Source organism: Colias philodice, chromosome 6 (assembly GCF_061535455.1).
Source record: "Colias philodice isolate Cphi_HAF_F1 chromosome 6, ilColPhil1 Martin Lab GWU primary, whole genome shotgun sequence".
Taxonomy (NCBI): Eukaryota; Metazoa; Arthropoda; class Insecta; order Lepidoptera; family Pieridae; genus Colias; species Colias philodice.
Genome location: NC_143091.1, coordinates 11,311,895 through 11,323,937, shown reverse-complemented (window position 1 = coordinate 11,323,937; position 12,043 = coordinate 11,311,895). Strand labels below are relative to the sequence as shown.

Below are 12,043 nucleotides of genomic sequence, written 5' to 3'. Positions count from 1 at the left end.
AATGTACGTTAAAAAAATAAAAAAATATACACAAATGAAAGGTTATTCCATCTTTTTTAATATTCGACATGTTTGAATTGCTTCTGCAAGACTTGACAGTACAAAACGGTATTTTTAGCGGAGCACTCGCAGACGTCCGTTCGACGTTTTACGAATACGCAGAGTGCTTGTAATCGATTACGCAAGTAGTTTTTATGAAAGGATAAGATTTTTCGATGAAAATAATCTTATACCTGGGCAAAAGGGGAAACGCCTGCGAGTGTTATCCATTACTTAATGATCTAAGATTGCACGCATCAATTCACGCGCATTACTTTTTCTAGTGCTCGATTGTGCGAAGCGTTGCTGTAGTTGGAACATTCAACGTTAAGCATTATGCCGCATAATGCGCTCTAGTGCTGTAATTGGAAAACGGGGTAGGTTTCCGCAAATATTTTGACAAGCATGTTGTGCAAGCTAAAGTTGTGTTGTGTGGACCCACTATTACATATATATTTATTATCTGTTCTTCGAAATGTCACTTTAATGATTAATCAAACGTCACTTCATAGCAGTCTAGGAATGGGTCGTCGACGCATTTTTCATCGACGAGACCAGACCGTTAAATGTCGTTCATGAACTAGTCGATCAACTAGTTAAAATCTTCGACTAGTCGATGTGTAAACTGAAACGAATTCAAGTTTTTGTTTATGTTTTAACTTGTCGTTTTAAGTCGTTAGTTATAGTCGATATTTTAACATTATTCAATATATTATTATAGGTAGGTAATCCTTATGATATTTAATAAATTAACTGAATAAAAAAAATATCTTAGATTTTTAAGACAATTCAATAATATCAAATTAATACAAATTAATCTCCTTTTTTTTCAATATTTCGAGCATTTATCATAGTAATCTCATTAAAAGTCAAAGGGAATTAACGGTAAAAATATTGAACTATCAACGGTAGTTGATACAAACGTGTCGACTGACGAGCCGTCTACGACGAGTCGTTTAGCCGTCGATACGGTGGACTATTATACGGCCACGTCGAAGAGTTAACCGTCGCGGACGCGTTGACGAACGTTTCGACTCTTTTGTTTAGTCGTTGAATTCAACTAGTCCGTTGATGAACGATGGACTAGTCGAATCGTTGAGTGTACATAGACGGTTAATTTAACTAGTCCGTTGATTCAACGCCCATGCCTGTAGCAGTCTCCGAGTCTCGAAATGGAGTGTCAGACCTGTCAGACGTGTCCATAACAAATACAAATCCGTTTTAAGTTCTTGAGATTTCTGTGATGCTATCTATTGCTTGATAACAGCCTGAAAACGTTTTCGATTATGTACATTTCTTGTAAACCCCAGTTTCTGCAACATTCGCGTCAAAAATATGGAAGAGGTAGGTGGTGAGGTTATTGTATTTTTGTTGTGTCACAATATTTTTGTAAGAGCGCATGGAAGTTTTGCAATGATGTATTTCGGTTTCAGGAGCTTAGCGAGAATGAATTGGAGGAGCGTATGTACTCAACGCTACATTATGTAGACGACACTCAGGCTAATGGAACGGACAGTTTGAACGCAAAAGATGGGGAACAAATTGATACCACCCCTCGCAGCAGTGTGCGTCGATATTGGCGTACCAGTGGGGACCAAAATTCACAATTTCGAAAAGTAAATACCCCACAAACTACAGTAAACAACACAGAAAAACAGCAACAGAAACCAAAACAAAATGAAGCAAAGCAATTAAAATCAAACCAACAAAATTCGAACCAATCAAAAAGTAAGCCATCAGAAATAAACCCATCAAAATCAAAAGCTGAAGATACAGATCTACCACCTAAAGAGGAAAAATCTAACTCGCCAAATGTATCTGCTGAATTGTCAATATTTCAACAACCTGTATCAAAGAATTTAAAGAAAACGATTGAAATATTGGATATTGATGACGATTGTCATGTGGTTGACATCCAGTCGAGCGATGAGGATGAAGTCATTGAAGTGGCCCTACCACCTAAGCCGACCATCACTATAGAGAGTTCAGATGAAGATGAAGTGTCCCCTGTACCAACTGAATCTCCTTCTAAAGAGAATAATGTCAAAAACATCAACGAAAGCAGGGTTTTGAGGGAAGTATCATCCAGCCCAGTACCATCTGTGGTATCTTCGGTGTCTGATGAATTCATACGAGGAGATTGCATTGCACTAAACATATCCTCTCGCCACAACAATAACCAAAGCTTTGATTTTGGTCTCCATGGCACTGACCTGCTCGGACAGACACCATCAAAGAAAAAGAAGAAGAAAAACAAAAATAGTGCCACATCCACACCAATTCCAAATCAAATTGCTACAACAAATAATAATTCAGTTGACTCCTGCTTTGCAACACCTAAAAGCAAAGCCAAGAACAAGAAAAAAGCAAAAGCAAATAAGGCACAGAAAAATATTATGACTGTGGACTGTTACGATTCAGACAGTAATCTCTCTTTGATTGAATCAAACAAATCTTACACAGTAACAGAGAAGAGTTTTCCAAGTGCAGATGTATATGAATCGGATTCAAATCAATCGGTGCAAATTAACAATCAAAAAACGAAACATCAAGAGATATCAAGCACTGAAATTGACAGCTCAGATGGTAGTGTCATTGACAAACCGGAGGAAGAAACTATGATTATATCAAATGTTGACAATGATAGTGATGTTACTGTCATTATTAACAGCACAGACCTTGTCGATCTAACTGCGCCAGAACCTGTAATTGACGAAAACATTGTTATGGCAAATGTGACTGGTTTCCCAGAGGAAGATGACAATGAGCCGATTGACGTTGACAGTGCTACGAAATTGGGTTCAACGAAAATTCCAGCTATACTCTGCGAAGACCTTGATTTTGACAATCTGAAAGGAAACCAAGTGTTCAAACGACGACGATACTCTCTTACGACACTGCGAGCTGAAATGGAGAAGTTCTATAACGAAAGTTGGGGCGGAGAGAACTTCAATCATAGAGAGATACAGAAGAATATGTCACGTAAGTACTTCTTTGTTATTTACTATGAAATAAAAGAGATAAATTGGGAATTAAGTATGTCATGTTTTCATTTGCATCAATTATATTGTCTATTCCGCTAAACTATAAAATTGGATCAAAGCTAAAACTAATTCAATTTGATTCTATACAAAGTTGTCACATTGTATAGAAGCACATATAATTATTATTATGATACTCTACAGTCTACATTATGTAAAGGCTTAACTTATCTAGTAATGATTATATATTAATAATAACATAATGCATTGTCATGTTAAGAGGCATCTGAATGTCAAATTAAGTTGATTGAACTTCCTTAATGACCTAGACATACAGAATGTATTTGATCATAATGGTCCGGGAGCCAGCAGCAGATTTTATGACCAAGTTCCTCTCAAGCGGTAATTAGTAAAATGCATCAAAGTATAGTATTATGAAGCCTCGTGAACGTCAGCTGGAGCTCGGTTGGGGGGAAGAGCGGTTGTAGCCTCCCGTATCAGCTGACGGTTTTTCCACCAAGATACAGCCAGCTGACATATATATTTATCCACAGTTACATATAAGCTATCATCAGGTAAATTTTTGTTTGAGAGGAAATAACGGAAAATAAATTTTTCTTTAAATTTAACTTTCATGTTCGAGACACCAGCTGACGTATAATACACCATGTTGTAACCAGCTGACTATTTTTTTTCGTTGAGATATTGGGTTAGCTACAATTTGACAAATTTTTAGCTGAGAGGAAATGAATGAATGAATGTATTTTTTTTCCTATGTGCGTGGGAGGCTACAACCGCTCACCCCCCCAACCGAGCGCCAGCTGACGTTCACGAGGCTTTATAATACTATACTCTCATGCGTCTGACGAATTATCTCTTGAGAGGAAATAGTTAACCAAATTTGCACCTGGCTCCCTAACCATAATGCTTGTTCAATATCTTGATATATCATATTTAATAAACAACTTAGTTTGTTCTGTGGGTTATTCATATGAATTAGATTTCTCTATTAGTATTTTTTATACTGGTTTACCCTTGTGAATTATAATTAACATTTATATCGTTTAACTAAATTAAACTAAAAACATAAAATCGTTATGATTATGATTTATATGGAAAAATGTCAAGTAAAAGTCTTAACACATATCCTATTTCCTTATTGACAATGAAAATCGCAATTTTTTATTTTTGGCTGCATACCACAAGCTTTGGTCAATGTGTAATATAGTGTCATAATGTAAAATATTTGATAATTACTTATTTCTCCATGAGAAATGAATCAAAAGTGCATAACTTCACTATATTTAGATATTCTAACAAACAACAAAAGATCCATTGTCTGCTCACAAATTACAATACCACTTAGTCTATGTGCACTAAAAATTAAAATACATATGTATATTCAAGGTGATTGATATTGCATTGTTATTTAAATTATAAATGATAATCAATTGCAGGTGATAAGAGTCTATGGGTGATTGACCCAAAAGATAAGATGCCATCAATGACAAAGAGGAAAGTGACGTAAGTTTTTTCTTAAAATTATACTCTTTTGTTACAGACAAAAAATCCTTATACTTTTAAGTAAAGTTCGGTAAATTTATCGATTTAAGTGCCTGTGCGAAATTTTCATGCGTGTATATGGAGATGGATGATTATTTACTTTCTATTTAAAATGTGTCTGACCTCAATATCATGTTCTATACTTACATTCTTCACATTTGACCGCCTCCTTGGTAAGTGGTTGACGCGTGTGTGTAGAACCCAGGGGTTTTGGTTTCGATTCCCGGTGGAGACAAAAAAAAAATGTCTCGGTCTGGCAGGACACAGAAGGCTGATCACCTACTTGTCCCTAAATACAATCGATCAGTGAAACAGATGTATAATGTATCTGCCCCTTACCCCACTAGGGGACTTCACTTTTTTATATTTACATACAACATAAAAACTAAATGGATGTAGATTAAATTTAAGGCGAATTTCATAACTGCTGAATATTATGTTCTATCAAGCTGATCTATGAATTGATGAAAAAAGTCGTATGAAAATAAACATCAGTCAAGGCGTTATTTATGCTATCTGACAGTGGTTTAACCGGTCCTTAATAAATCCAGCGATTATCCCACATAAAACCATTTTTATGTGGGATAATCTTATCTTCAAAATAAACTTATTAATTTATTTTATCTTTATTATACAATTTTTCTTCTAAAATAAAATAAATATTTTCCGCAGGTGCAACTACTGCAATCGTATTGGACATCGCGATGACGTCTGCAAGTGGAAGCCACCAGTTTGCTTCATGTGTGGCTCCGAGGGGCACTACGAGCCGAGGTGTCCAAGGAAGATATGCGTTAATGTATGTGTATAGATATTTTATATAAAAAATATTAGAAGTTAAAATTATATGAAAAAAAAATTTTTTGTTACTACAAAATTAAATCATAGGGATAGTTACATTTTTTTAATACTTTCAAATCCCATTATATATTGTCAATTTAAAATCAATATGGTTCAGTTTTCAATTATATATTTTTATTTTTCCCTATAATTAGTATAAAGATCTTTTTTCATACTTTGCTATAACTTAAAATCTATGTATTCATCTGCTGATAGTCTATGGCTGATTGCAGCTGAATATATAGAAAAAAATGTTCATTGCCTTATACCTTCTATAATATAACTGACTACTACCCCTATACTAAGTACAAAAATAAACACTTATAAATCATAACTTCCAGTGCGGTTCACCAAACCACATCTACTCGAACATGTGCCGGAACTGCTCCAACTGGCACAACATGAACTGCAAGGAGTGCGGCCAGAACGGGCACCCGGCGAGCCACTGCCCCGATGTGTGGAGACGATACCATAATACGGTATGGTTTATACATTTTTAATGAGTAATTCTTGTGTGTGTGTCACTGTAAATTAATGAAATTGCAATGTCTTAGCGATTTTTTAAATATTTTTCACATCCCAAATTCTGAATTGGCCAAAACATTTATAATTCAACACATTATTTTTATTAGATAAGAAAAATGGTATATTTTAATGTTGTCTAGACTCTAGATAATTTAAATTCTCATTACAAATATAAAAAGTCAGACAATATAACCATAAAACAACTTTCTTTACAGATCGATATGACTCTGAAACTGGAACAAAACTTCCAAACCAAGAAGCACTACCAGCACTTCTGCAGCGGCTGTACCCGTCGCGGTCACTTAGTACACGCCTGTCGTAACACCCTACCCTTCTCCGGCCTACCCATTAACTCCCCTTACGTCTTCTCCTACAATCCCATATACACCAACATACCCAACGAAAACCTTAACCCAAACAAGATCAAAAATCTTCAACCTGACACAACAATCGTCCTTAGTTCACCGGTTCCAAGGATGGATCGAAACAAACGTCAATCCAAATCTCCCGTTGTACATGAAACACATGTCAACAAGAAGAGGCTCACGAGTGTTACAGAGTCCGGTGATGCGGGCAGAAATCCTAAAAGTCCCATGACTTATAATAAAAATGCCCTCCAAAATCAAGCAGATTCCGGCAAATGTATAGAAACGAACAAGAGTTCCATTACTGAAGAGAGTAATAAAAATACAAACGTAGAGGCTGCTCCTGACTTTATCCCGATCAATAATTCAAATCATAATGAAAAGGGACAAATCATTCAGGACAACGAAGTATCCGACACGAGCACAGTTATTACTTCAGCACGAATTTATCTTACAAATGAAATGAGAGAAGCTTTAAAAACAGAAGAGGGCAAAAATTGGTTGAGTGAAGCTAAAAATAGGAATAAGATCACTATAGAGGACAATGACGCAGATATATTTTTGAGTATTATGGGTTCCGTAGGGGACCAAGAGGCCTTCCAAGCTGAACTGCGAGAATGGACTCGAAGCAAACATCTGGATCAAAATCACACAGAAATGAATAAAAATAAAACTTACCAGCCTCAATTGTGTGTTGACATGCCTAAAAAGCGGGTAAGCTTATTGAAAAAAGTCACAGAAGCTCTTGAATCTTTGAAGAGAAATATTGGCGATCCTAACACATTATTTAAAGAGCTAAAGTACCTGCAGAATCGTCACGGGCAACTTTTGAAAACAAAAGTAGTGAGCTCCGCACAATTGGACAATAACAGGGATAACATGAAAAAGATGATGAAAAAGCTTAACATGATATTACTCGGGCAAGCGGGACTTGCCGGTGGGATGGATCATTTGAACAAGCTTTACGATTTACAAAGAAGGCTCACTAACCTAAGACAAAATACAGTATCGAAAACTCTACGAGATGAAATTGGACAACATTTCCATAGCATATTCTCGAGTTTACCACGCGATGACTACGCAGACCTGGTCAGCAAATACTATGTTGGTGGCAAAAACACATCACTTTATAAGAAAAGGAATGACAAAGTGTTCCGGATTAGTCCCAAGCCACAGAAAAAATCTGTGAACTTTATTCCAAGGAACAATGACATACGAGACGCCGATGATACCGATAAAACGGCGCCCAAAACTCGGAAACTCCAGAAATCCTTAAACAAACTGGCATTCTATCACAGGCGACTGGTCAATTCTTCGCCAGCAGATTCGAAGTCTATAAAGACACGTCACTTTTTAATGCAGAAACTCCACAGCAATATCACAAGATTGGGGACTTTAACCAGCATTTCTACCACTGCTGTGAAGAAATTGCAAAGAATACAAGACGAGGCGCAAATGTTCTTGTCTAGTGTCTAAGATTTAGCACGTAAATCGACAGAAATGTGTGCGTGACAAACGCTCTATGCACAAGAAAAGTGGCTATTATTCCCATTCAGAGATGGGTTTATTTACCGAGTCACTTTTCTTTTGGTGTTATTGCGCCTCATTGTGCATGCTGCATACTTATAAAAATAAAATTAGTATAAAGCATAAAATATTTATTTTATTGTATTAATTCATACAATTTACACGTTACAGTAAATTACTTATACTTACGACTTCACAATTACTACAGCACCACAGCTGCACCTATCATCTTTACAATACAACATTCAAGATTACATGCTTATCCAAGGAGTTTCGGGGAAATAAATTGCCTAATCATACTGTCCCTCCTGTCATTGTTTTAATGATATCCTAATATCATAATCCTAATCCTAATACTATTATAAAGGCGAAAGTTTGTATGTATGGATGTGTGTTACTCTTTCACGCAAATACTACTGAACCGATTACAATGAAATTAAGCACACATATAGAGGGTAACTTGGATTAACACATAGGATAGGTTTTATCCCGGAAATCCCACGGGAACGGGTTTTTTTTTAAAACGCGGGCGGAAAGCTAGTAGACAATAATCCTCTAAATCATTAAAAGCCTAGACTGTGGAATGTCTACTAAACAGCATCGTTCGTAGTCCAACGAGCATTTGTTTTACTTTTTCTAGAGTTATGAGCAGACTGCATGTGGAATACTAACATCTTGATATAACTCCGCCATTGAGGCAAAATGAAACACAGTGGAGTAGTCAATAGTCTAGGAGAAGGTACCCAGTAAGAATCCAAAAAAAAATGCTTAATTTACCCAAAATGACCTAACTACTTATTCATCATCTACACCTACATGATCATCTCATAAATCCGAAAAGTTTCCTGTAGATATTAGTCTGGTATTTTTAATCAAATAGCCACGACCCTCAAGGATCGCGGATATAAAATATCATTATCACTTTAAAATATCAAGTTTTAATTACGAAATATTACTTTGTGCTAATAAAACAAAAGGCCTTTAAATACTATCAAGGTATTTAAGCCCATAATAGATAACATCTAGACTGAAAAGTAAATGTTAGGACTGCAGGGACCTTTCAAGGCGGGTTCTTTCGCAATAGGTAGATTGTTCTAGTTATAAATCACTATTATATTGCAATTATTGTTTTTGTTTGTAATTAATAAACTCAAAAACTATTGGACCAATTAATTATTAATTTTATTGAATACTAGAGGTCCGCCCCGGCTTCGCACCTTGTGGTACATATTTCGTAATAAAAGGTAGCCTTTCTCGGGTATCAAAATATATCCATACCAAATTTCATGCAAATTGGTTCACTAGTTTAGGCGTGATTGAGTAACAGACAGACAGACAGAGTTATTTTCGCATTTATAATATTAGTATGGATGAACACTGAGTAAGATGTTTTTTTGTAGTTTAAGACAAAAGGCCAATTTTGCTAGTACTTAGTTAAAATATTAATATGTACAGACAGGAAGGTGGTTTTTGTTTTAAATTTTAATTCTCAGAGTTTTTGTTTTTAATTTTGATTATAATTTCCTATCACCCTCATCCTCATCCGCTTCCTCTTCCGCTTCCTCATCCTCATCCTCTTCCTCAAAAAAATATCCTCATCCTCATCCGCATCCCCTAAATTTGTATTTGACAATTCCTCTTCCTCCTCCTCTTCCTCAACAACCCTACTACCATCTGAGCTGTCAATTTCAGTGCTTGATATCTCTTGATGTTTCGTTTTTTGCCCCTTAATTTGCACCGATTGATTTGAATCCGATTCATATACATCTGCACTTGGAAAACTCTTCTCTGTTACTGTGTAAGATTTGTTTGATTCAATCATAGAGAGATTACTGTCTGAATCGTAACACTCCACAGTCATAATATTTTTCTGTGCCTTATTTGCTTTTGCTTTTTTCTTATTCTTGGTTTTGCTTTTAGGTGTTGCAAAGCAGGAGTCAACTGAATTATTATTTGTTGTAACAATTTGATTTGGAATTGGTGTGGATGTGGCACTATTTTTGTTATTCTTCTTCTTTCATGGTGTCTGCCCGAGCAGGTGCCATGGAGACCATAATCAAAGCTTTGGTTGTTATTGTGGCGAGAGGATATGTTTAGTGCAATGCAATCTCCTCGTATGAATTCATCAGACACCGAAGATACCACAGATGGTACTGGGCTGGATGATACTTCCCTCAAAACCCTGCTTTCGTTGATGTTTTTGACATTATTCTCTTTAGAAGGATTCAGTTGTTACAGGGGACACTTCATTTTCATCTGAACTCTCTATAGTGATGATCGGCTTAGGTGGTAGGGGCACTTCAATGACTTCATCCTCATCGCTCGACTGGATGTCAACCACATGACATCATCATCAATATCCAATATTTCAATAGTTAAATTCTTTGATACTGGTTGTTGAAATATCGACAATTCGGTATATACATTTGGCGAGTTAGATTTTTCCTCTTTAGGTGGTTGATCTGTATCTTCAGCTTTTGATTTTGATGGATTTATTTCTGATGGCTTAGTTTTTGATTGGTTTGAATTGGGGTTTCTTTAGAGAACTGCCGCACGCAGGTTTTTTGTTAGGGGGGGATGGGGGGGGAGGAGGAGGGGACCCTCCCACTCCCCACTCCAACGGGGCACGGAGGTGTGGCTTGAAGGCATGCTATGCAATAGCTTTGCCGCGGCAGTCCCCGAGTGCCACACGTCTTTTTTGTTTGAGTGGGAATCGCCCTAAAGTCGCTTCTGGCACTCGCCGGCTGCTGCCGCGGCACGCTCGCTTCGCTCGCTCGGCTCGTGCGGCAGTTCAAGAGTTAACCTAACACGCTCGTCGCTTCGCTCCTCGCTACCTATTTGGATATTAAAAATAAAAGTTTAATAGTTTTTTAACCTACCTACGTAGATTTTTTTTGTTTGAGTAGGAATCGCCCTAAAGTCGCTTTTGGCACTCGCCGGCCGCAGCGTAAAGTCACAGTACAGTGAAATGGAACGTCTTGGCCCGTTTTTTTTGCACAACAAAACGGATAAATGCACTTTTTTCGCACAAAAAATTATTAACTTTAAAAAGTTAATAACTAAAAAACTACAAGTTTCCTAACGATAATATTTTGGAATTAGAATCTTACATTACCTAGCTAACTAAAAATATAAATATTTCCAACAAATTCGTGCGGCAGTTAACTAAAGCCAACCCTTTGAATTTTGTTGTTATGATTTTAATTGGCCGCGGTAGATAAGCGAAAAGGATCCAACCAAGAAGCTTATATTATCTAAACACTGGAGATATCGTCTAGGATTGACGATTGACGAGAAGTTCATTGACCCTTACTCATGTTTTTTATCCCTTTCACACCAAACTTGGTATTGCCACTGTTAATACGAAGTTTTCCCAAGGCTACTATGTATTCTGTTATATTCTGTGCAAAAGGTTAGATTTTGTACATGAGTTCGTTGATAAATTGCCAACAATATCATTCAGAAGCATTGTTGGATGAGACAATTAATAATTATGCTAAATAAATTAAGTATCTGAGCCAATCATTAAAAAGTCACACTCCCTTATAATGGGTAGTCACCATAATAAAATTATAGCAACTCTCGGTTTGTCAATATGGCATATGTGTCAAAAAAATTTCGTGGCTTCGAATATTTAAGTTAATGTTGTTGCGTATTTAATAAATATTTTCCGAAAATAAAGAATATATTGTATTGTGCAAAATGGCAGAAGTGTTTGGAAACCAAATTCTGGCCTATAATTTCACAGGCAAGTTTATATTTACGTTATTTACAATATTCCTCAATACTCATGCATTTACCTGTTAAGAATCATTTTAATGGCAAAAATCGTCAAATTTATCATCATTTTAGTAAGCAATCATGTTAAATAAGTTCTTTTCCAAATACTTTCATCATTTTTCAACAAGTTTTCAAAAAACAAATTTAACAAGTAAGGTAACCATGATGACGGGTTTTTACGGATAGCGACGAGAATATATTGCTAAAACAATATTTTGATGAATATTTAGAACACCATTTTAAAGATTTTTATACTAGTAATGAAACAACACACGACATCGGTATTGCACTCACATGTGGTTTTAAGATTGTTCTTTTTTACATTGAAATTTATACTTTTTAACCTAATATTTTTTTGTTTTACGTATTTCAGCTTTCCAAAAAATGAAGTAAAAAGAAATATATGTGCCTATCAAGGGTAAAATT

At 36.0% G+C, this 12,043-nt stretch overlaps 1 protein-coding gene and 1 long non-coding RNA gene across 2 annotated transcripts in view; one reads left to right on the top strand and one right to left on the bottom strand.

Annotated features, from left to right (window-relative positions):
• Positions 1 to 12,043, bottom strand: part of LOC149488057 (uncharacterized) — a 77,371-nt gene that overhangs the window by 16,473 nt on the left and 48,855 nt on the right. The gene's annotated exons all lie outside the window — the stretch shown is intronic.
• Positions 1,208 to 7,965, top strand: Zcchc7 (Zinc finger CCHC-type containing 7). Its single transcript, XM_089696823.1, has 6 exons — positions 1,208 to 1,383; positions 1,473 to 3,021; positions 4,478 to 4,544; positions 5,256 to 5,379; positions 5,762 to 5,899; positions 6,161 to 7,965. Exons 1-6 carry the CDS (start codon positions 1,375 to 1,377, stop codon positions 7,784 to 7,786), a joined length of 3,513 nt encoding a protein of 1,170 aa, XP_089552949.1. The 5' UTR covers positions 1,208 to 1,374; the 3' UTR covers positions 7,787 to 7,965.

Bases quoted from the DNA above. Each gene is read 5' to 3' on its own strand.
- Zcchc7 (XM_089696823.1), top strand. The intron at 4,545-5,255 runs GTAAGTTTTTTC...TATTTTCCGCAG, and splicing joins ATGACAAAGAGGAAAGTGAC to GTGCAACTACTGCAATCGTA. The intron at 5,380-5,761 runs GTATGTGTATAG...CATAACTTCCAG, and splicing joins CAAGGAAGATATGCGTTAAT to TGCGGTTCACCAAACCACAT.